General features: G+C 37.2%; 1 protein-coding gene across 3 annotated transcripts in view; it reads right to left on the bottom strand.

Moving 5' to 3' along the window:
* Positions 1–10,551: 10,551 nt before the first annotated feature.
* Positions 10,552–26,374, bottom strand: part of SNX16 (sorting nexin 16) — a 34,055-nt gene continuing 18,232 nt past the window's right edge. For 2 of the 3 annotated variants that reach the window (XM_060775542.2, XM_067467381.1), the window contains exons 6-8: positions 20,883–21,019; positions 17,568–17,687; positions 15,675–17,191 (exon numbers count right to left, since the gene is read on the bottom strand). In XM_060775542.2, the coding sequence (XP_060631525.2) occupies positions 17,092–17,191; positions 17,568–17,687; positions 20,883–21,019 (357 nt within the window). In that variant the 3' untranslated portion in view covers positions 15,675–17,091. Of the gene's footprint in view, positions 11,522–15,674; positions 17,192–17,567; positions 17,688–20,882; positions 21,020–26,374 lie in introns of those variants that run through there. The other variant, XM_067467382.1, reaches the window with a different exon arrangement.

Here is a 26,374-nt window from a genome sequence, read left to right as displayed (position 1 = left end):
ATGGTGCACCTTCTTTTCCCTCTGAGAAGCTTCACAGTTGGGACCATCAATTATCCCAGCCTGAAAATAAAGGAACTCACTCCCTCTTTACTAGTCGCAGTGGGAAGAAATCCTAAATAATAGGGATCCATCCTCTGGACACTTCCCCTCTCATACATATTTCCTGACCTGATTGGTGTGATCCTGAAGGGCTTTGGCAATGGCAAATCATTAGCTACTCATCCTTCAATTTCCTCACCTATCTCTCTTTAGTTCTGCTCAATAATATAGCTTACTTCATCTGGAGCCCAGCGTATATGGAAAAAAAATAGCTGAAGCTTAGGTCAGTAGACCAAATCTAAAGCACTGTGCAGTCTAAAACACAGGGTGCAATGCATCTTTTTAAAAGTTAGTCCTGTTGCCCCTCCACATTGATGGTATTGACCTTTGTTGATTTGATTATTCATGAATTTGAGTAAAATGTTATCTCTAGTAAACTGTAGGACCTCCAGTGCAATTCTGTGGTCAACTTCCAGTGGAAATTAACTATAAAGTCATTCTGAAAGACCCAGAAATGCCTAGAGGTATTCTCTCAGGTAAACAAAAATATTCACGTTTTGTCACTTTCATGTGAGTTCTGAGCCCCTAACTCCAGTGAATATGGAAGGTTAATTGTAGTAGCAAAATGTATGCCAACTGGATTAATTCAGTTTTAATACAAGTAATGGTAGGAGCAGTTCTGTTGTTAGGCAGAGCGAGACCCCTCCTTTAGGTGGCAAGTGGGGCCAAACACCAGTTTAGCACAAGCTTCTTGTCTAGTGCACTTATGAAGGAACATACCATCCCAATGCCAGTATTGAAGGAAGATTCAACTTCCAATGCAAATGTACATGGAACTGAGGGGGAGTGCCATATAATCATCTCCACAAGAGAAAAGGGTCTTGGTTTGTCACTGTCTCATTTGGAGTGCTGGAGTGAGTGTCATATAATCAAAGGTTTGGAAGAGGAACCATAGGATTCATTCAGTGCCTTGCAGGAATATACAACCAAAAGGCTCCCAACAGGAAGCCATCAAACCTCTATTTACATTGCTCCTTGAATGTTGTGGCCCTGATTTAGTGCTATAAGCTAGTATTTTTGGTACAGAATAATGGGTAGGATCAGGATGCATGACTTCTATAGATTCCAACACACATAATTGAACTGGATGCCAAAATAAAGAAGAAAGACTGGATGCCATAATGTCTTTCTCAAGAGTGCGATACACAAACCAATCATTACTATTTGGAATACATATTCCCCACTAGAGCTTATGCGTGGTTACATGTGATTATTTTCATAATTATCTGGCGTTGTCTATACTTTTGTAGACTCAAATGATGCTGTAGGGAGCAACTGGTTTGTTTTTTCTCACCCCTTGGATTTTGAAGCTTGTATCTCTATCCCTATATAGGAGTTCGCATATAGGATTCCATTGGCCTAATGTACATATATACAGGTTGAGGTTCCCTTATCTAGAATTACAAAATCCAAAATTATCCACACGAGTGGTTGAGATAATGACATGTTTGTTTTCTGATGGTTCCATGTAGCTTGGGGGGGGGGGAGCCTGGGGGGCTTCAGCTCCCCCCCCCCCCCCGAAATTCTCGTGATGGTCTGCGAGAAGGCCTTACTGGTGCATTATTTAAACTGTTATGTTTATTTATATCATGATCTGATCACCATACTCAATATATCCCATATGCATGGGGGTATTGGGGTAACAATACAAAAGGTTTGCTAGGGTAGACCCTCTTTCATTCAGACTCAGCCCCCCCCCCCCAAAAAAAAAAAACCAAAAAACAAAATCCTGGCTACGGGCCTGGTTCCATGTATACAAATGTTGTTCATGCACAAAATTATTTTAAAATGATTACCTTCAGGATGTGTATATAAGATGTATATGAAGCATTAATACATTTCATGTTTAAGCTTGGGTCCCATCTCCAAGCTATCTCCTATATATATACAAATATAAGTATTACAAAATTTTAAAAAACCCTGAACAACTCCCCCCCCCCCAAAAAAAACCCCTCCAATACCCAAAACACTTCTATTCCTGTCCTTCCAGATAAGGGATTCTGACCCTATAATAATTTTGCATGCTATGCTGCAGGATACCAAATTATGCTTCTGGTGGCAGCCATTCTAATTGTTTTTCAAATTGCTTGGAGAAATTGTGAGATAGGAGTGGACTGAGAGATTTATGTGTGTGCAGCATTGTTCAGTGCATCTTTCAGCCCAGCTATGTACTGTTCATGAGTTTACCCAAGAGTTTGGATAGATATAATATGACATTGATATTCCCTGTAAATAATGTTTCGTAAACTTAACTATCAAAATCAGGCCAAGAATTCTTGCTGCAGAAGAAAATATACAAGAGAGCAACCCCCCCCCCCCCACACACACACACTTCTCTTGTGAACAGAGCCTGACTACAATCACAATAAGTATAGCAATGCTGATGGAATAACATGTTCCATTACACTGGAGGTTAGCAAGCTAGATAAGGGTACACATGGCACATCCCTATATTTGCTGCATGAAATAGCTGTCCTTGACACTAATGGCTGGGCCAGCCCTGTGGATACAATGAGTCCTGTAAGTGAAAATCCTATTACCCAAAACATCATCTGTACTTTACACAGAATCAATGCACATTTTGATTTACAGTCTTGATAAACTTCCCTAATGATTATTTAAAAATAAAAATGCTAATAAAAGTTGTAAAGAATTTCAAGATTTGGGATTATTTTTGTACATTTTATGTAATTTGTTTTTGGATTACCTGTAAAATATCAATAAAAACTTTCAAAACATGCTTGGAAATTCCGTTGGAAACATAAAAGCAAAAGAGAGATCGATTGAGCATCAGGATCAAAGCTGGGCACCCTAAAGTTCATCCAGAGTGAGCATTTCAAGTAAGGTTTTTTTTTTGTTTTTTTTAAGAAAATGTGCTTTCATCTTATTGCAATTCAACTCTAAAAAATTCCTTTTATCTCTTTCCCTTTGCATAGACATTGTACAGTTTATAACGTTGTTGGCAATATTTATTTTGCTCCAGAAATCAAATTCCAGTTTGGGGAAGGCTTGGAGGGGATACATTTCAGAAGCAGATGAAACAGTTGCTCTGACAGAATTTAAGAGAGATGCAACCAGATGTAACATTTATCAAATGGGATTGTTTCTCACCAAGTATGCAACCCCCCCCCCCCAAAAAAACCCCAAAACGAAAACAAAAAACAAAAAAACCAACCCCAAAGCAAAACAACAAGAAAGCCCCCCCCCCCAAAAAAACCTTTTCAATTCTGGGCGCATCTACTCCAAAGTAAGGCGCAATGAAAAAACTTCTCAACGGAAAATGTTTAATTTCATGCAAGTGTTTCCTGGGGTTTTCATGCGTTTATTATTATTTTTTCCAGTCACTGATTGGAGTTAAACAGCTGAAGTGAATAGTTTATAGCTGAGTGGTAATTCCTGATGTTCAGAGGCTCTTCATTCATAGTTAAAGTATACAGCTTGAATCCAGATTCAGTCATATTTACCTTAGACCAGGGGTCCCAAAACTAAGGCCTCGGGGCTGGATACGCTCCTCTAAGGTCATTTACCTGGCCCTTGCTTAAGGTCTACTTAAGTCTGAAACGACTTGAAAGCACACAATAACAGCAATCCTATCTCATCAGCCAAAACCAGGCCCACACTTCCCATTGAAATACTAATCAGTTTATATTTGTCAGAATTGTTCTTCATTTTAATTATTGTATTATTTTAAGTCTTTTTTTGCACTACAAATAAGATATGTGCAATGTGTATAGGAATTAATTCATGGTTTTTTTTTATAATCTGGCCCTGCAACAGTTTGAGAGACTGTGACCTGGCCCTCTGTTTAAAAAGTTTGAGGACCCCTGCCTTAGACTTATTAAACTCAACAGGATTTTAGTTAATCTTGACTATCTTAAGTCTCATTATTTACAGAAAATCTGATTAAATTTGGATCCAGAACTATGCACAATATTTTAAATTCACTTTACAACAAAATCAGCCAATTTTTTTTATTATAAATGTGCATTCTTGATTGTGGGGTTCATACTATTTCTTTAGGAGGGAAATACTTGTCTTTCCACACAAGCCAAATGGCATGGGTAAATGACAAGTATTGATTCCTGCAAGAGAGGCAAGGTTTTCTCTAGTGAAATGATGCTACGTTACTGTTACTGTGTTGGCAATATTTCTAGAACTGAGAATATGGCCCTTGATAGTTCCTTCCTTCCTTTCCTGATTCTAGAAAAGGGAGGCTTTTAAAGCAGAATGTGTTTAAGAATGAGCTAGAGGTTTCGATTATTTCGATTGCTTTAAAGAGTTTTACTTGGTTGAATAATTGTATGCTTAACTCTATTCTAATAGTTATATTTTATAGATTTAAATTGTATTGTTTTAAAGCTTGTGAATCACTTTGGATCTCAAACGAGAGAGGAAAATGGGTATAAGTAACAACAACAACAACAACGACTCTTACTAGCATATCCATTTGTAAACACAAAACTATAATTTTGAAAACATTGTTATTTTTCTTTTTGTATGTATGGTTTACTACATTGCAACAATAATCATTGCAAATTTTTAAATATATAACACTATATAACATACTAATTCAAAATAATACAAATGCATTAAACATTACAGTTCCCCTGCCCACAAAATATATATATTGACATATAATTTCCCATCCTTCAAGTGAAAAACAAATGCAAATACCAATCTCTTTCGTATCTATGTCCAGTAATTCTTCTTTCCTTTACATAATATTTTTTATTTACTCCAAGAAAAATGCTGGGAACAAAATCAACGTCTGTACATGGCATTCATTGACCTTGCAAAGACATTTGACACAGTGAATTGCAGTACTCTCTGGATCATTCTCTGAAAAATCAGATGCCCTGACAAATTTGTGAACATCTCGTGGCTCCTCCACGGTGACATGATGGCAACAGTTGTTGGACAGCAATGGATCCCAAAGTGACCCATTTAAGATGGAATCGGGTGTCAAATAGGGATATATTATTGCTCCAACCTTATTTTCCATCTTCATTGCTATAATACTTCATCTTTTTGATGGGAAGTTTCCCACCAGATGGAAACCATCTATCGGACAGATGGCAAACTATTTGACCTCAGCAGACTGAAAACCAAAACCAAGGTCACAACAACATTTTATATAACTCCAATATGATGATGATAACATAGTCTGTGTGCATTTAGAAAAAGATCTACAAAGTACTCTAAAAACCTTTGCAGAAGCATATGAGAAACTCAGCCTCTCATTGAACATTGAGAAAACCAAAGTGCTCTTCTAGCAGGCACCTGCCAGTCTCTCTGTAATGCCAGAAATACAGTTTAATGGTGTAAAATTAGGAAATGTCGACAATTTCTACGGCCTTGGCAGCTATCTTTCCACAAAAGTCAACATTGACATTGAAATACAACACCACCTGAGCTCTGCGAGTGCAGCATTTTTCCAAATGAAGCAGAGGGTGTTTGAGAATCAGGACATCCATAGGGATACCAAGGTGCTTGTTTATAAAGCTGTTGTCCTCCAGATATTCCCTATAATTAAGTTAGATTAGATTAGCAATTTGAGTCAATTTTGTCTTAGATTGAAATTCCCACAATATAGCCTTTACTTTGTTTTTCCAGCCATTGGTGTTTTTTCTACTTAAATCAGAATTTATATCCACGACATGCACTTTCTATCTGAATTAACTTGGATTACATATGTGGGAAATAAAATTGAGTAGTTTCACAATGCTGCTTCGGCAAATGCCCATTATTACATTGCCGCAAGTGACTATTGCACATTGGAACAGATGCTCAACTGAATTGATTCACAACGGGAGTGATGTGCACTGGGACACCAGTAGAGCACATCATGACACTCTTGCTGGTATTATGCCTCTCAGAAATATACTAACAAGGTTCCTGCTATACAGCTGAGTATCCATAAAGTTACACAATATATACCATGATAAATAATTTCAGCTGTTTTTATTCATGCATTTCTAAAATTACTTAGATCCATTGTACATTGACTGTGAACCCTGGTGGGGTGAGAGATGATAAATATGTAAAAACCGATATTAGCCGCACTTTCCCAAACAACCAAACTCAGCTCTCATAAAATTGTAGCTGGAACTTAATATTTCTTTGATTTATTATGATAAATCGATATAATTCATTTCAACTGCAGTGTGCTGATGTACTTGGAACTAAAATATCTAGGGCACAAAACTCTACAAACTTGCTTCAGAATATCTGATAATAACAGAATGGACACCCTGCTAGTAGCCATAAAAGGCTAGAGTTACAGTCCTAGCCTCTAGGTGGAGCTTTGAACTCAACTATTCAAGCAGCTTGAAGCTCTCTACTGTTTCCCTAACATGCTTTTCCTAATAGGTATAGTCTGCCCGTTGTATCCTGTGGATTCCACTATCCACAGCTTGAAAATCCCCCCCCCCCCAATGTAAATGTTGATTTCACTCATTTTTTAAAAAATAAGGGATGTCATGTTATTATGCTATTGTATATAATGCACTTAAGCATCCAAGATTTTAGTATGCACTGGGGCTCCTGAAACCAAACCCCTACAGGGTGGGAGGCATGGGGCAGTTCTTTAAGTTAGCAGTCCTGTTCAAACCTGGCTGCAATTTCATTGTTGACTAGGTTTCTGCTTCAATGGATGTGTAAACTATGCAATCCTTTGTTGACATTTTGCTAGAGAGATGATAGAATCTCTTTCTGTGGACATTTTCCAAAAAGATGCTAGACAGCTTCCTGCTGGGGATGTGCTAGTTAAATTTCCTTTATTGAGTGTGTGTATATGTTGGATTCGATGGCATATGGGGGTCTTTCCTATTCCAAATGTACATATTATTCTGAAAGCTACAATATACTTTGTGCATTAAAGCATGGAAGTAGGAAGAGGGAGGGAGAGGGAGGGAAGGTGGAGAGAATGTAATCTACACCAGTGTAAATTAGCATAATGTATTTAATATTTGTTGAATTACTCAGGATTTATATGTGTAACACTTGGAATTTGGCTTATTGATTTGTGTTTATAACATAATAAAATATCTTTTTAAAAAAGCAGTGGAAGTAGGAGTCTCAACACAGCTTCCCGTCCTTTATCAAGGCTGCTAGCTCAGGATATATACTGCAGTCCCAATGGCATCTGGAAGTCAGACCAAAAAACATGTTTTGCTTGAACTTACGAGAGTTGAATGAAAAGTAATGCCTCCACCTTCGTTACTTGGGTTTGAATGGGAATAGTTTAATAAATCAAACACAGAAATAATCCTTAGAATGTGCTTTTTAACTACCACTATTCACTTTTCCCCATAATCACCAGACAATTGGATACATTTCTGCCAATGATGAACAAGTTTTCTGAAGCCATCATGGAAGAAGTTGACGCTCTGTTTCCGCCACCAGCATCTTACAGTTCTCTCAACATTTTCATCAGAAGCATAATGATGTCCCCACAGATCTTCTTTCATTATTGGGAACAGAGGGAAGTCAGACAGTGCTAAATCTGGACAGTATGAAGGATGTCGTATGGTGATGAGATCCAGTCTCTGAACTTTCAAGTCTGTGTGCTTTCATTTCAGGCATCGGCATCCTGGGTAACCATTATGCACAGATCTTCCGATAGCCAAGCAAAGCAATAATGTGACCCACACGCTCTTGTGAAATGCCAATTATGCTTGAAATTTCTCTCTGAGTGATAGGACAATCGTCCTGAATCAATCTGTCAACCTTTTGCTTGTGAAACTCAGTGGTTGCTGCCACAGGATGCCCAACTCTTTGTTTGTCATGCAAGTCAGACGTTCCCACCTCAACATCTTTAAACTTTCTCGCCCAACAACACACAGTACTTACATTAACAACATCACCATAAAGGAAGCTTGCATTCTCTGATGAATTCCTTTGGGGTGACACCTTCTGCTGCCAAGAATTCAATGACTGCACATTGCTTAAGTTGCATTGACCGACCGTCTGCGAAGGGTTCCATACTTCGCACTTTAACAATATAACTGATCAATGCTAAGGCTTCCTGCCAAATGGAACTGTAGAGGAGAGTCTACTGAACAAGGCAGTACCTGCCACATACCAGTACTGCCATCTGTTGAGGAGGCATTACTTTTCATTCAACCCTTGTAGAAAACATGAATATTTTTAAACTATAGGAGAGGAAGTACTTTATGAACAATAAAGATTTGAAATGGAAACAGTTCTTGTATTAATAGAAATCCTATCAATGCCTATTTGATTTTAGCTTTCCCATCAGTCTTCAATTATAGCATCAGCAAGGATAAAACTATAGCATTATATCATTCACTTGCTATAAAAACTCTGGACAAGAGATGACTCATTAGAAAAGACAATAATGCTCAGTAAAGTGGATGGCAGAAGGAAAAGAGGAAGAGCATATTTCAGACAGATAGACTAGAGAAGCCGGAGTCCTGAATCTGTAAGCCCTGAGTGGGTTTGTTGTAAATAGGGTGATTTGGAGGTCTCTTATTCATAACATCACCATAAGTCAAAGCTGACTTGAAGGCAGTTAGCAAATCAACTAACGATCATTTGACTTTTCTTTGTTTTCCATTCTCCCTGTTCCATGAATATAAGAACATTATTGTTGTTGTCTGTCCTCAAGTCATGTCTGACCCAAGGTGAACCTATCATGAGGTTTCATTGGCAGAATTTATTCACAGGATATTTGCCTTGACTTTTCTCTGAGGATGAGAGAACATGACTTCCCCAAGGCCACCCAGTGGGTTTCGTGACTGGAGATTCAAACCCTGATCTCACAGTGTCCTAGTGCAACACTCAAATTATTAATTATGTCATGCTTATTTCTCCATTGTACAGCATTGGTTGCAAAGTATCTCGGACTGGATACAGGTTGCAGCTGCAATTTCATGCACAAAACACTGGGAATTGAAACTTAGTGAACTCAATAGGTTTATTTCTGATCTGAAACAAATACAACTATGTTATAAATCAGGCTTGCACAAGTTGTTGCCTTTCAGGTGCTTTGGACTTAATTCCTGACCATTTGACAAGCTGGCTAGAGCTTCAGGGAGTTGGAGTCGCAAACACCTGGAGGGCCACAGGTTGTGCAGGCATGTTATAAATTAACCCAGTGGATCTCCACCTGTGGGTCCCTAGATGTTTTGCCTTTCAGCTCCCAGAAATCCTAGCAGCTGGTAAACTGGATGGGATTTCTGGGAATTGTAGGCCAAAACACCTGGGGACCAACAGGTTGAGAACCACTGAATTAATTGAACTGAAGTACCATTAAAAGCTATTCATGACTTCTCATGGATTTAAGTGGACCAAAAGGGAATAACTTTACCTGAATCTAATCCATTGTTGAGTGGAGACAAAAGATGGTAAGGGAAGTCCCAGGTTCTAGTTTTCTAACATATGAAACTCACCCAATGGCACAAAGTGAAAAGCTAGAAATTTTCCCATGAGGAAATGCTGAAAATGGGAACAGAGGGATTAGGACACCACATCAAATTGAAGGGTTCATTAAACTTTAGTAACCCAAATAAGACTAGGGGATACTGTCTTCTGAAGTAGCCCAAAAAAATCTCAAAGAGCAAGCATAACTAAGCACTACTGGGAATGATCAACCACCACCAGTTTTACTCTCTCCATATTTTATGGCAGAATCTTGATTCAAGTGGCTTTGGAATCTAATTTTGCAATACATAGAAAATGCAACTGCTGGACTGTAGGTCCGGGTAAGTTTCAAATCAAGCCAGATGTTCTGTTGTGCTGATTTTTACTCAGAAAGTATATATGTAGCTAGGAGGAGAAAGCTTTGAATCATTAGCAGATATGGAAAATGAACATCAGGAAATACTGGAATGTATGATTGCTGGCAGGTATAATAAATAGCATGCAAGATACAACAGCAACATGGTGTACTAATCAATTCCATGTAATTACCTTAGTTCCACTGGCAGGCATTTAACTACAATACAATTGCCAGTCTCCAGAAATCGGTAGTGGAAAAATCTTAATATAGAGTGATAGCTCCAATGTTATATGATAAGCAACCAGTAGCAAAGGATTTCAGATTCCTTAACGAAAAATGTACCAATTGTGATACCATGGATAAACCTTTGCATGACTAATGATGCTAATTTTCTCTTTCTTGCAACTTCAAAGTTCCATCCATTTGTGATATGTCTATCAACATAAATAATTTTCAGCTTCTATGGAATTCTGCAAAATAGATCCTAAAATTGGAGAAAGCCATCTCCATGATTGTGGCCAAATGCAACCAAAACCACATGAATGGATGTCAGTCTGCATTTGTTCTTAGCACTGGAGTATTTGTCCAGAAAAGCAAGACATGCTTCGTATTACATTTTAGTGACTGCAGAATTAGCACTCACTTTTTCCAAATGCTCAGTCATTGAGATTGATTAGAATTCCATATAAGCATGTCTGTATACCACCATGAGCCATTAAGAAGTTAGTTTATTACATAAACCAATGGAAGTGGACTATGGATTACAAAAGTTTAAGATATAAAAATGTGTTGAAGGTGCCACAAACATAGTGCATAAAATAATCTTGACATCTTTTCTTCAACTCATGAGTGAGAACTAGAAAAAATGTAGTCATGCTACCTGTCTATTCTGCCTTGGTCAGACCACACCTGGAATCACACTGTGTCCAATTCTGGGCACCACAACTGAAGGGAGATGTTGACAAGCTGGAATGTGTCCAGAGGAGGGCGACAAAAATGACCAAGAGTCTGGAGAATAAGCCCTATGAGGAGCGGCTTAAAGAGCTGGGCCTGAAGAAGAGAAGGCTGAGAGGGGACATGATGAGGGCCATGTATAAATATGTGAGGAGAAGTCATAGGGAGGAGGGAGCAAACTTTTTTTCTGCTGCCCTGGAGACTAGGATGTGGAACATTGGCTTCAAACTACAGGGAAGTAGAGTCCACCTGGACAGTAGGAAGAACTTCCTAACTGTAAGAGCTGTTCAGGAGTGGAACTCTCTGCCCCAGAGTGTGGTGGAGGCTGTTCAGCAATGGAACTTTTTGAACTCTGATTCTAAGGTTACACATAATTCACAGGATCAAAAAGGAATCAAAATGTCTGCATAAACATTTTTAGACATAAGTTCAAAACAAAGTCATTCTTACACACACACATTTTTAAAAGTAATGATAATACTGTAAAACCAGGTCATAAATCTAACTCCAACAATGCACCAGTGTTTTGATAATAAATGTTTTCTGTCTTCAGATAATTGTTCTGGGAAGCAAATAAAGGCACCATTTAATGCATGTCTGCAGAGGTAATGCACAATTGATTTCCTTGTTCTCTCAAACAGTAATGCTTTTTTTGGGTTTCTGTTCCTCCTTTCTACAGCTTCTTTAAAATTTCCCAGACTTCAGGGTGTTCTTCTTCCAGTAAACCTGCAATCACAATAACAAAACAACGTTTGGATTTCTTTATCCATATCCTATTCATTTTTCCTATTTCCAACTATACACTTTGAAAGTCTGTAGTTGCTTTTATGGAGCAAGGGGAGAAGAAATTTCTGATCTTTCTCCCTTCTCTTTCTCCAGCTGGAGACTGACAGAAGCAACATATTAGTGTTACAGTTTCTAGCAATTTCTAGTTTGGCCTTCTCTGGAAATTATCATCCAATTATCCTTGGAAGAAAGGTACTTGACATCTTATTTAACGGGGAAATGTTGAAGTGCATGAATCTTCCACAGTGAAAGCAAGGAGTTTATGACGCTACATGTTTGAATCCTTCTTTTGAGATTCATTCCCTCATTAGTTGTGCTGGAACATTTTTAATTGGCTTCTAGAGCTATAATCTTTTTTTTAAAAAAAATAAAGGGTCAGTTTCAAGTTTTAGGCCTTCAAAAGGAAAAACTTCACGAGTACCACAATTGTATTTCAGAACAATCATTGGCTTATGCTTTATTAATTTTAACAATCTATAAAGGCATCTGAAGCAAACCAGAAGTGGTGGTTGAATTTTTACAATTTTTGTTGAATTGCTATGTTATAAACATGACCAAAGTTTCTAAGAGGCCATCAGAATCTAAACTAATTATGAATAGGCAACATCATGTAAAGTTGTGATAGATTCCATATGGAAACATGGATCCTGCTGCATGGAAACAGTAAATCTCACTTTCCAATATATCACAAAACGCCCATTTGGTCCCACTTTCCATTATAGCATTTCAGTGCAGGTTGAGCAGCCTTCATCCGGAAATGCTCCCAAATCCAAAATTGTCCTCATGGTTTGCTGTGATAGTGATACCTTTGCTTCCTAATAGTTCATATTTCATGTACAAAAGTTATCTGATTAACTTCAATTACCAAATATGTTTATGAAAAATTAGTTTCCCATTTAGATTGGGTCCCATCTCCAAGAGATCTCATTATATATGGACAGCAGAGTCTCGCTTATCCAACATAAACAGGCTGGCAGAACGTTAGATAAGCAAAAATGTTGGATAATAAGGAGGGATTAAAGAAACGCCTATTAAATGTCAAACTACGTTATGATTTTACAAATTAAGTACCAAAGCATCCTATTTTACAACAAATTGACAGAAAAAGAAGTTCAATACACAATAACGTTATGTAGTAATTACTGTATTTACAAATTTAGCACCAAAACATTGCAATGTATTGAAATAGCAGTGGATCCAGGCGGGAGGCAGACTGTGTTGGATAATAAAGAATGTTAGATGAGCAAAGGTTGGATAAGTGAGACTCTACTGTATATGTAAATACTGGTATTCCAAAATCCAAAAAACGTCCAAGTCTAAGCATTTCAGATAAGGGATATTCACCCCATAATTACAGTTAATTTAGCCAAAAGGCATATACTTTTGTTAAGTAGCTGTTTAAAAATAATTTGTGATATGGAAGTCACAACATGCACATACCATAATAAAGCAAACTTGAAGAGACACATTCAATCTAGAACATATGTGTTAAGATTTTCAAATCCAGTAATACAGCCCTTGCGGGTGCACCCAAGGGCAGGCTGTCTGTCCTGTTTTACGGCTCAGCAAAGCACTCCTTTTATTCCTGACCCAGTTTCAGCAATGCTGCATTTTGTCCCACATAAATGGGCAGGAGTACTGCCAAATTTATTGCTGGTTGTGTGAACACAACATTGCCTTATTTTAATATTTAAGACCTGCTGCAGTAATGGGGGAAGAATGAGTATAGCCTGGTCTGTTTCTTTTCGAGGTTTCCCACATGTATTGAACTATAATTTCCATAATCCCTCAAGCAGCATCGAGACAACAGGTTAGAAGAGGTTGCATGAGGGGGCAACAGAACATCCTGCCCACCTCTTAAGATTGGTCTGAGTTCTTCCTAGTGTCTCAACACAGACTTGATGTAAGTTGACTAGGATACGTGAGAAGGCACCTCAGTCTCTTTTAGAACATGTGATCAAGTCTCCTTCAGTAGATATTTTTATTTGCTCGTATAATAGTTCTATTAAGGCAGAGGTATTAAACTCATTTTCATCAAGGGCCACTTCAGCCTTATGGCTGCCTTCAAAGGCCATTTATAATTGTAAGACTGTATAAATTTAACTATGTTGCCCTGGCATTGAAAGACTTGAGAGCCATATAAAATGAGATAGTGGGCCAAATTTGGCTCATGGGCCTTGGACTTGACGTGTATGTTAAGAAAAGCTATTTGTCATATAACATATGCAAACTGTTTTTTTAACTACTGCTTTTTTGTAAAATTTTTGAATTCTGTTCGGATATATTTTAATCTGGTTTATATCTGTGATACCTGGTGATGAGAATAAAAATGTAAAATGATTAATGCTAGGTTAGCCCCCCCCCCCCTCTCCACCATGTTAATATCTTGATGAGGTCTGAGCTTGCAAAACTTGACCAAGAAAGGAATCCTAGTGTTGTGAGAAATGCAATGAAAAAGTAAAGCCAGAGATCACTTGCTGGAAAAAAGAAGCAAAATTGGAAAGACAACTGCTGATATCATACTGCCCTGTTAACAGTATTCAACTTCTAGAAAACTGTGTTCAGTTCAGAGGATTATTTCACTTTAGCAAGGAAAGAGCAAAAAAATGGCAACCAAAATGTTCAAGGAGCAGAAACTGCCCTGTAAGGAAATGTTATGTCCTTTGTGGGCGCTTCACTTGGAAAAGGACAAGTAAATGGAGATATAACAGAGGTTTATGAATTATGCATCATATGGAGAAAGTAGACAGGCAGCATTTTCCCCTCTCTTGGTAATACCAGAACTCAGAAATGCTAAAATCTGTTGAAGCTAAATGATAGAAGATTCAGGATAGATAAAAGGAAGCGCTTTTTCACATAACGCATAAACTGTAGAATTTACTGTCACAATATATAGTTAAAGCTGCCAACCTGGGTGGTTTTAAAGGAGGTACAATCAATTCATGAAGGACGGAATCATTGATGATACTACTCAGATGGGCTATATATCTTTTCCAACATCAGAAACAGTATACCTTTGTTTATCAGCTGCTGGGAAGCCTGACATAAGGGACCCAATACACTAATGTCTTGCAAAAAGGGTTTCCCATAGACCAGGCATGGGCAAACTTTGGCCTTCCAGGTGTTTTGAACTTCCACAATTCCTAATATCTGGCAAGCTGGTTGGTATTTCTTGGAGTTGAAATCCAAAACACCTGAAGGGCTGAAGTTTGTTCATGCCTGCAATAGACTTATAGTTGGATACTGAGGCCACAAAATATCTGATTAGGTAGGCCTTTGGTGAGCTCTGACATAGTTCTTATGCTTGAATGTCCAAAATATGATTTAAAAAAAAGTAATAATGTAATTTGCAGACTGAGTGAATTTTAAGAACTTGTTTCTATTCTGCAACATGGACAAATGTAACTATTGTTCGATTGCATCTTTAAGTGACCTGTTGACAGATCACTTTCCTCCTTTATTCAGTGAAGCATCCTGTCAGGAGAATCCTTCTCACAGGAAGTCTTAATCACACCCAATATGTATTTAAAGGAAATATTAATATTTCACTGACCACTAGTCATGGGCCTAAAATTTGTCCCATTCGTTTCATTTAAGTTTCTGTTTCATGCCATCCAAATGGATGGAATGAAATGAAAAGGTCCCCCCTGAAACAAAAATGCAACTGATATGAAAGGAAGGTGGGCCTGCTTTTCGGATCGATTGCGTGGGGCCTGGCAGGTCCTGTAGCCGAACGCCAAGTGAGAAGCGCTCCTTACTCGGTGCTCGGCTGCAGGCCCTGCTAGCCCCAGGTGTGTAGGCTCAAGTGCTTTGGGCCTACAGGTGAAGTCCCCTCCTCAATAATGTGCTGAAAGAAAACAGATCTTTCGGCTCCGAAAACGAAAGACAAATATCTGACCTCCCGATTTTGGGAGGCTCAGACGAAAAGGGATCGGGGCACCCACCGAAAGCCGGAACACAAAAGAAATCAAGTTAAGTCCCGAATGCACATGACTACTGACCATGGCAATTGCTTGAACCAATGAGTCAGTTGCCTGTGGACTCTATAAACTTTGAACTGACTATATTCTTTGACAGAAGAGAGAAAGACAAATTTCCATCATGACCAAAGATTTATTTTCCACAGATGGTTTCCCCAGATGGTTCTACAGAGATCTTTGTCATTACTCCTCAAAAAACAAAGTGAGCATTGAAACCTCGGAACACATAGAAACTCTGTGTTAACAGCATACCAACAAAGAAGTAGGTGGCACAGAAGTGAAGAAAAGCAGTATTCTCTCCACTAGAAGAACAGACAAAAAGGCACTTTCAGCAAACAACTGCTGGGCAGAATGGTCTTGAAGGTTCCATAAAGCCGACCCACGCTATTATAGCAAACATCTGTATCAAACAAAACACAAAGAGGCACTGATGTGCAAACCGTGTTCATCTTCTCCAAGTCCAAAAGCTCAAGTCACAATAAAGACAATGACTTTGGCATGAGAAGTTTTTTTTTAATTATAAAGTGCATCACTGGACTTCACACAATTTGAAGAGAAATGAGCTACAGAACTAGTTGTAGCACATTCATGTGTAATATTCTAAACACATACATTGCAAATAGACTTAACCAAGTTAATTAATTGTGCAGAGGTATGGCTTAACAACACACATTTTCTCTATATAATATATGTATGTGAAAGAACGCACTTATGCATTAGCAACAAAGAGGTAGTGTTCTTTATATAAGGCAGAGTTCTTGATTCTGTGATCATGTGGCAAAAGTATAATGGATTTTTTTAAAAAAAACAACAGTTTAGTATTTTCATCAACTTTTACATTATTTTCAAGTGAAGGTGAACATCCACAGTGCGAGTTCTATAACTTATTCCTCCAAGATTATCTCCCTTCTGTCATGTTCCCATTCTTGAAATATTATTTTGGTACTGTGAGCTTTCCTAGCTTATTGCATTAACATTTACATGTCCATTAGTTACACTTAAACATTAAAAAACACAACAGGTGTATCCTCTTAAGCCTGAAATACAGAGTTCCCATCGGGTAACATTATATGCTTATATAAAGAACCTGAAAAACCAGATACCAAAAGCTGCCCATAGAAAAAGGTGCATTGTATTAGGAGCAAATATGTGATATACAACATGCCAAATGGTAAACAAACATGATTGGTATCTACACATATGATATACAGGGTTTACATATTGACAAATTATAACTGATACATATAACTTCAGGTTCTAGGCATAACTTGACCTGGCCTTAACCAGAGCTTTTAATATATTATTAATATATATCTATAAAGTCTAGATAACAGCTGAGTCAATGCAGCGCTGATTATCCTTCCTATGCCAAAGGCTTATCCAAGGTCGATCTATGTAAACATTCGAGTTTGTGCCTCAATGTCTTCTGCTTTATAGCATTCTATGCTTTTGTTCAACATGTTCTAGGTATCGTGATTCATTGATTTTTGTACTGTCGTAAAAGCAGCTGGTGTTGTTGTTTACATCTCATCAATCAGCTGCATAAGCTACTTCAGCAACTTCAATTCCTGGTATAGGGTTTACAGTCAATGAATCACTCCAAGAGGTCTCTGGAATCTCCTTTTCAGAACTGCAAGAATAGATAAAGATGTTTGTCATGTAATGGCAATTCAGCTGGATGGCTGTAATCTATCTCATCATTCTGATCTGTGCAACACTGAGAAACCTCATTTAATGCCATTTATTCCAAATGTATAAACCACTTCTCCCTGCAGTCTGACAAACTATTTCCAGATTTGCTGAGGATGAAGCTATTCTAGTTTTAGCCTCCATTTGGTAAAAAGGCCTTTTGTAGAGGATAAAAACATAAAGACGGGAAAATATCCACCAAATAAATTCCTTGAAATGATTTGGGGAAATATTCTTGAGAATGATACCTTCAGCCTGCAAGTATAATGCATTCACAAGACTAGTTTAAAAATAATGCTACTGGATTTTAAAATTACCGGTTGTCTCCTTCCAAGGCTTCTTGATCTGCCTCTATTGCAGATGATTCTACTTCTCCACTGCTCTCACTCTCCTGTCCTGACAAAGCATGAGATTTCGTGTCTCCTAAATTTAAATTCCTAGAAAAAGTCAAAACATATTAAAGACAATTCAGCAACAAATAATAAAAAAACACCTTTGTAAAGTTTCCTTTAGTTCAGTGGTTCTCAACCTGTTTTGATCTACAACTCCCAGAAATCCCAGCCAGTTTGCCAGGTGTTAGGATTTCTGGGAGCTGAAGGCCAAAACATCTGAGATCCACAGGTTGAGAACCACTGTTTAGTTCGTACATTGATCACCTGATTAGATCAAATCAGGAGTAAAAAAACAAGATTCTGTTGATTCTTACCAATATATATCAGCCTTAGATTGGTTAAATTATCCCAATTTAGTTCAGAAACAGAATTGCAGAGAACAAAGCACTGTGGAACAATTCTAAATCTGGTCACAATGTTTATGGGGACAGAGCGTATGAAGTAATTGAAATTACATAGTAAATTATCTCTGGCATCTTTATTAGCAGCAAATCACTAAAGATTCCAAAAACAGTAAAATTAAAAATACACACCACACAAAGTAAAAACAATTATAGAGTCATATACCATATATACTCGAGTATAAGCCGACCCTAATATAAGCCGAGGCATCCAATTTTACCACAAAAAACGGAGAAAATGAGTATAAGCTGAGAGTGGGAAATGCAGCAGCTACTGGTAAATTTCAAAATAAAAATAGATACCAATAAAATTACATTGATTGAGGCATCTGTAGGTTAAATGTTTTTGAATATTTACATAAAAGTGTAATTTAAGATAAAACTGTCCAACTCTGATTGAAACATTATTCTAACCTATTTCAATGTAAATGTGCATATGTGTCCTTCCAATATTGAGAGCAAAATAATAAATGTAATAATAACAATAATAGAGTAAAATAATATGCAATAATAATAGAGAAAAATAATGTAAGTGTAATAATAATAATAAGAGAGTAAAATAATAAATGTAATAAAAATAATAATGACAGAGTAAAATAATAAATAACTTTGACTCGAGGGGGGCTTTTCTGTCTAAAAAAAGGGCTGAAAAAGTCAGCTTACACTTGAGTATATATGATAATACATTTAAAAATAAATTAAAAACAAGTCCAAGGAAAGAAATCTTTTATCTTGTTTAGCCTAGCCTAGCCTAGCCTAGCCTAGCCTAGCCTAGCCTTCTATTTGCATTCTTGTAATTTATTAATTTGTTCAATGAACTTGTGGTCAGTCTGAAGCGACAGTCCCTTCCTATTGCCTCTAGTTGCTGTTGTTAGAACTTGGGCATTATGCTGGAGGCAGATTCAAAAAGGCTGAACATTAACTGGAACTTATTTGAGGTAGGACCAGATCCCAAGATTAATATTTCATTATAAATGGCGAATAAGCAGAGATATATTGCCACTGCATTACAGAATCAGCAGCCTGCTCTAGCATCTTAAGAGGTAGCACTTGGCAGTACTGCAATGGCTAAAGGTGGAAAAACCCCAGCAACTAGGTGGTGAGACCTGTAGATCAAAAACCAAGAGTGATGAATCTCTCTCAATCACTCCTTCTCTGGAGACTTAGTCTTATGATTCTGAAAGAAGCAGAATGTGAGAATGACGGGGCCAAGAAAGAGTGTTTCTAACACCAGCCCAGACCGCTAGAGTCCTTAAGAGGGAACATGGGGTTTCAATAACTGATTTCATCAACTGGAGTGCTTGTAAAGGATTCTAGACATTCTCTTACTGTCTTCATTAATTAAACTCGGGGTAGAATAAAACAAAGTACTTATCAAGTAAGCTGTCATTTATTACACTCACATTATCTTACTTATAATTTAACAGATTTAGCTGAATGTTCTAAAGCACATGTGTCAAGAAAATAAGTTCAGCACGTTGGTTCTAAGACATCCTTTCTCCATCTTTTCAACTTGGAAGAATCGTCAAAATAATATTTGAGTCTTTGAGAACCCCCGTATAAAAATATACAGATTTATAAAAAGCTAGCTTGCTTGAGAAATCTTGTTCTAGGGAAATAATGCCATGATAAGAACAAAAGTCTATCACTTTTCAAAATTGTTTTTGTTTTTAGAAATCCAGTGAACTTTTAAGGTTCATGCCAAAAAAATACCTAGAGTTACCTGCTTGAAATCTGTCTGGGATAATCCCCGCTTTGATATATTTCTGTCTACACATTTTGGTACTGTTCCATTATTCAGGCAGACTCCAAAAGGGGGCTTAGACAGAGAAGGATAGTTTATTTTATTTGAGAGGGGAATTGAAGGAGGAAAATAATTTGCCTTATTTCCGTTGGTTATTTCCCCCACCTCTTTCCAATATCATAAACGAAGGTTGTTTCCACGTTGGGGAATAATAGGAAAACAGGGGGAAATGGTCTAGCTCTTTAACCACTTCCCCCTGTAAAATGGACTGTTCTTCTCTGTCTAAACCTGGCAGGTAAAATAGTTAAAATAGTTTTTGTTTTCTTCAGCAGAAAATAAAGAAGGGCTGATGATATGAATGGCTGAAATTTTCTTTTTGAGTCAGGGTCTGTAATGGAATGCAATGGGTCTTCAGTGATCTGGGCCAAACTGAACCTAGATTTCCAAAATTTGGATCTGAACCAAATAGCATTCTTCTACATATCATTACATTTTTTCATTTAATTTGAAGAAACAAACTTTATACAAATTAGAGATATTAAGCAAGACAACTATTCAAAACAGTTATATCACTGTCTTATAACCATTTCAAAATACTTTGCCCAGTTTGCATTGCAAATCTGATTATAACTTGAAAAGTGAATATTTTAGAAACTAGAATACCAAAAAGAAATTGAATTTAGTTTAGAAAATCCACTAAAAGCTTTTTTATAAAACCAAGAAGAGGTTCCTCCTGCTGCATATATTACAAAAGACTTTAGGTTGTGGAAATTACAAGTTTTGCTGCTTTCCCTGTACTCATTTTTCAAAAGTTAGTTTGCTGACGTAAGCTGCACAAGTGCTGTGCCAAAAAGCATGTTCTCCACTGCCTATTTGCAAACAAATGGAACTTGAAGCCTCTTTCAATTACAGTTCCCTCTATTGTATAACAGGTTATTTCAGAACATCTCCTGGCTTTCAAGGATAAAATCTTGAGGGAGGGAGGAATTGCAATAGAAAAGGAAGCTTTCAGAAATTATGGAAGAGTACATGAAATATTGTTCTGTTTGCTGATGTTGAAACTGTGGTCTATTTTCAAACACTTTTTCCACCTACCCAATCCTTTTCTCCATAGCATGTATATAAACCTCTTTTTCATTTAATATTTTTTTCAAAGCTTCCACTTCTTTCTGCTTTTCAATGAGTTCCTTTTGCAGACGGTAATTTGTTTCCTCTAATGTCTCACAGAAAGCCTAGAAGAAAATAAGCAACACTTTATTTACTTAAGGCGTATCTTATCTTTCTCCCAGCACAACATTCAATAGTTCTGCAAAAGAAATCTGAAGACTTTACAATGATTAAATTATTTTCCTGCTGTAAGACTTTGAACTAAAATGTCCACAGTGCATAGAACCTGGATTTGATTTTCTAAAAAGGTAAAGGTTTCCTGTGACATTAAGTCTAGTCATGTCCAACTCCGGGTGGGTGTTGCTCATATCAATTTCTAAGCTGAAGAGGCAGCATTGCCCACAGACACCTCCAAGGTCATGTGGCCAGCATGACTGCATGGAGTGCCATTACCTTCCCACAGAAGCTGCATCTATCGATGTACTCACATTTGCATGCTTTCGAACTGCAAATTGGCAGAAGCTGGGCTTAACAGTGGGAACTCACCCCACTCACCGCCAACCTTTCGGTCAGCAAGTTCAGCAGCACAGCTGTTTAACCCGCTGCGCAACCAGGGGGCCCCTTGATTTTCTCAATGGATACACAAATGAGGCAATAATATGGTCAAGATTTCTCAAACTTCTGGTGGTGGTGGGAGTTGTTTCTGTGACAAAAGACCTTATGGACTGTCTGGTATGTGGGAAATAGCAATTTGTAACAGCTGTTTCAACTTACATTTCAATACACTTTCAGAATGACAAATGCTGTGACTGCAACATGAATATGAGATCTCTAAAACAAGATGCATGTTGTAACTTCACCATCTGACTTGAACAACAAGATAACCATGTGAATTAGTCCTACATGATTTTAAGTGCTTGGGAACTAAAATGCAAAGAAATTGAAACGATCGCTCCTGTAGTAAAATCTTGTAGCAACAGCAGAAGACTTAGGAAAATACACTTGGAAAAATTACTTGTTTGCCTACTGTCCAAGTTGACTGGAGAATTATGGGAAAAATAATTGTTCTGTGAACGAACTCACGTACAACGAGATCCAGTGATATTTATTTCCTTTTGCCAGCTAAAACATGTTTGTAATATGTAATCACTTACAGGGAGGGTTCTTACTGGTGCATGTGCATACTTCATATGATTATTTTAAATAGTTTTTAAAATAGAGGAAATAAATAAATGATAAATAAATAATATTGGGATGGAAAATGCATAACCAGGGGTTGGTTTTGAACCATATTGCAGGTATTCTGTTTCCCCCGGTGCATTTTTTTTGTTATGTCATCAAAAATAAACTGGGTTGCTGTGAGTTTTCCAGGCTGTCTGGCCATGTTCCAGAAGCATTCTCTCCTGACGTTTTGCCCACATGTATGGTAGGCATCCTCAGAGGTTGTGAGGTCTGTTGGAAAACTAGGCAAGTGAGGTTTATATATCTGTGGAATGTCCAGGGTGAGAGAAATAACTCTTGTCTGTATGAGGCAAGTGTGAATGTTGCAACTGGTCACCTTGATTAGCATTTAATGGCCTTGTAGCTTCAAAGCCTGGCTGGCTGCTGATTGGGGGAATCTTTGTTGGGAGGTGTTAACTAGCCCTGATGGATTCTGTCTGGAATTCCCTTGTTTTCCGACTGTTCTTTATTTGATGTCCTGATTTTAGAGCTTTTTTAAAAACTGGTAGCCAGATTTTGTTCTATTTCCATGGTTTCCTCCTTTCTGTTGAAATTGTCCACATGCTTATGGATCTCAAGTTTATTTCAAAAATAAACTGTTTGTCAGTCCAGGCTATGGTATTATTCTAAAGTTCTATTTAGTAGTGCACAAGATCATTTTTACAAGTATTCTGCATGCCTTGCACATGTACAGTAGGTATGGTTATACAAGGCATACCCAAGGTAAAATTCTCACTTTATTTCCAGTTCGGAAGTGGAAACAGGGTTTGGATATCCCAAGGACGAAGTTTTCCATAGGGTTTGCCACAATCTCACTTATTCTCCTTTTTAAAAAATCTATTGCATTTTGTTGCTATAGTGACACAGCAAAAAGGCAGGCTATTGGAAATCTTTCTAATCCTTTCGAATGTTTTGCTTTACAAAATCTGGTGCACTCTGCCTAAAGAACTGTATAATAGTAAGGAAATTCACTGGATCAAGGATTTTTATGTTATTTGCACCATTACAGAAACTGATTTTAAAATAAAAGCAGGAAATGTGGGTTGAGGAAAAGTGACATCAGCTTCCTAGAAAACAGACAAATAAAGGTGAAGGATGGATAAATTATTGGGGAAGGTATTAAGTTGCCATCCAAAACTGTCACCAATATAGGAAAGAAAGTTAGGATGCCAATAAAATTGTCTGATTTTTTTTCACATGGTATTATATTTCACAAAATTAGCAAATTAAAAAGTCTACCATTAATACAAATTATCCTGATCCCCCCCCCCACAAATCTTTCCTGCTTCATTGCCTTTTCAGAGTTTTTGTGAATTGACTTTTAGCTTCCAACCTTTTGCCTATCAATTTTGCTCAATTTCCAGGAAGCAATGCAAAAACATGTCATTGGCAAACAAAGTAATTTCCATACTTTGCACATATTTTAAATTAGCTAAGGGGTAATATTCAATTAAATTGATTCTACATTCTTGATTTTAGGTTTAGAGAAAGACAAACAGCTTGTTTGAAGCTTATAGGGCAAAACAACCAGCATGATTAAATATTTAATTCACTAATTAGGACAACAAAACAGGAACAAAACCTGACTCTAAAGGTATTAACCAACCAACCAACAAAAACAAAACAAAACAGGAAACTGCTAATATTTAAATATGAAATACAGCTTATTTATCAGGAGGAGACAAAATCAATTAAACAGTAACCAACATAATTCCAAAATAAACAAATATGTTTTATCTCATGTCCACATCAACAAAAGAGATGCAATCATACGTCAACAGCTTTAAATGATTTCTTTTAAATACAGACATCTTGTACTGAGCCAAAAGTGCCTTTACATGACTTGCTGTTGTCAATAGCAAATTAGCAAGGCTCTCACTATTGTTTTTGCTTCTCTCATTCAGATGTAAGACATCAAACAGATGATGTGTTTTAGATTCTACTGTTAAAGGAAATGTCCCTTGCTTTCAAGACAGTGGCAATGGCAGAAGCCTTTATATAATTACATGCTTTGAACTTACATTGTCCTATATAGTTTTGATGGCCTTGTTTGTCAAACAAATAAGAATCTTGTCCCTCCTCTTCATAATGATCCTATGCATATTTATTCCAAAGAGAGTAGTGTTGTGTTCAGCTAGGTTCTCTCACAGAGAAGTGATCATACAGCAGAATTATTTCCCAACTTGACACTACTCCTTAATAGATAAGAGACACTCCTGTTTTGTATTTCAGTGAACAGGTAGGGTTTTTTTTTTCTTATGCTGACTATCAAGAACACCTAGTCTAAACCTTCATCTCTAGCTTTGTGTGGAAATTAACAAAAGTTATCGAGATAACCAGAAAGCTAGACAGACAGTTGACGTTACTTCCATCAGCCTTGTCAGATGACAATAAACTGTGGAAAGGACATTTAATGGAAATTTAATTTCATCAGTTTTTGAGGAAGGCAGGAAGGCAACTAAGCACCTTTAGTAATTACAATTTTCAAATATTTAAGAAAGATTCCCAAATTGTGACTGTTTAAGGAGCCACTCGTGTACAAAAAGTTCTCTTGAATTCTCCAGGGATTTCTGAGATTCATACATACAATCACCAAAACTAAGTATAAAAAGATGGGGTTAAGAAAGTCCCTAAAGTATTCATGCATGTGTTCAAGGAAGGGAAGTAAAGGGACGCAGAAATGATGAAACTGCTTTGCATATGCCACATTGTGAACTTTTAAGTCCCAAATATTGTGTTGGTTCTTCTCTATATGTGAAAGAAAGAGACAAAAGGTAGAGGTAGTAAGAGTGTAGTAGTAGGAGGGTACAATATGGAGAAAAGAGAAAGAAGCAAGCAAGGAAAAGAGCTATGGAATGTGGAGTGGACATGATGCATTATGCTTTATCCTCTCTCCCTAGATTTCCCTTGTCATTTCTTATTTAATGTCCATAAACTGAACTTACTTTACGTCTTCCTTTCCTTCCTTTTCTAAGCTCATATACTTTAGCCAGCAGCAGTCCAACAATGTTTTGGACCTCTGAGTGACTCTTTCTAATCCTAGAACAGTATGTCCAGCAGAAGGTGTGTGTGTAAATGCCGCTGCTTATCTTTTCCACTTCCAACAGTGTTTCCCAGTGTACTATAGGAAGCGGAATAATACAAGATTTTAAAGGAAAAAGCAGATGGACAGGGCAATAGAGAACTGCTTTTAAGGGAAGGGGTTGCTCGCTCCTTCCTTCCTACCTCTCAATTTAATGTAAGTACCAGAATTAATGAATTATTTCTTTGAAGATGCACTTCCTAAAAACAAAAATCAGTGAGGAGCAATAGGCCAGCAGTTCTTTTTACCTTTAATACACCTGCCAACAATGTGTTAAAAGGAACAACTGTACATGGAACAATAAAGAATGATACAGTTGGCCTGAAGCACCAGAGAAATATCCTTCTTATCTGTGAGCTAAGGCAACATGCCCTAAAGCACTGTAGTATTTTCCTGTAGGGTTCTAGTTTACGTCTAGCTATGATGAGCAAAGCAAAGGGTGACTGATTCTCTTTCATTATAAATGAAAGTCTTCTTAGATCTTCTCAACGAATAGTCAATGTATTTCACCTCTCTTCCTTTCAACTTCTCTATATTTTAAAAATACAATAAATTCTGTTGCTGTGAGCTCTATCATACTTACTGTGAACTATTAATGCAAACAAAACCACTTGGTGCAAGAAATAACAGAGCATTGGCTACGAACCTACCATTTTCTTTCTTTTAAGAAGCCTACAATTAATAATGGAGAATTTATATTTCACAACTGATTTGTAAGACTGCTCCCCCCCCAAAACAACAAAAAAACAAAACAAAACCCTATACAACTTGGCAGTGTTCTGCATTTAGGATTGCAGCACATTCAGTTAATCTCTGGACTAGTGAAGTAATTCCTATTATATAAATGAAGCAATCTTTTCACTTCTCAGATTCAATTATGCTGTCTCTGATGTTTACAAAACCATATAGCAAAAAGAAAATACTGCATGAAAAAACATACTCTAAATAAAATATCCTATTTTAGCAAAATTAGATTATTCTGGGACTGAGCAATATAATGAATAAATGATGAAAATGTATACTGTAATTGTGACTAAATAGTTTTCATTTGTTATTAGAAGGCTGGTGAACGGAACATGAAAGAAAAAAGGGCATTTCACTGAGGAAGATTTCAGCCATCCTGAAACTGAGTGCCCAAAAACAAAGCAAGAGGCAGAATAATATGTATGTGAGATTG

The sequence above is a fragment of the Anolis sagrei genome, chromosome 4, assembly GCF_037176765.1.
Source record: "Anolis sagrei isolate rAnoSag1 chromosome 4, rAnoSag1.mat, whole genome shotgun sequence".
Taxonomy (NCBI): domain Eukaryota; kingdom Metazoa; phylum Chordata; class Lepidosauria; order Squamata; family Dactyloidae; genus Anolis; species Anolis sagrei.
This window is presented reverse-complemented; position numbering and strand designations above follow the sequence as displayed.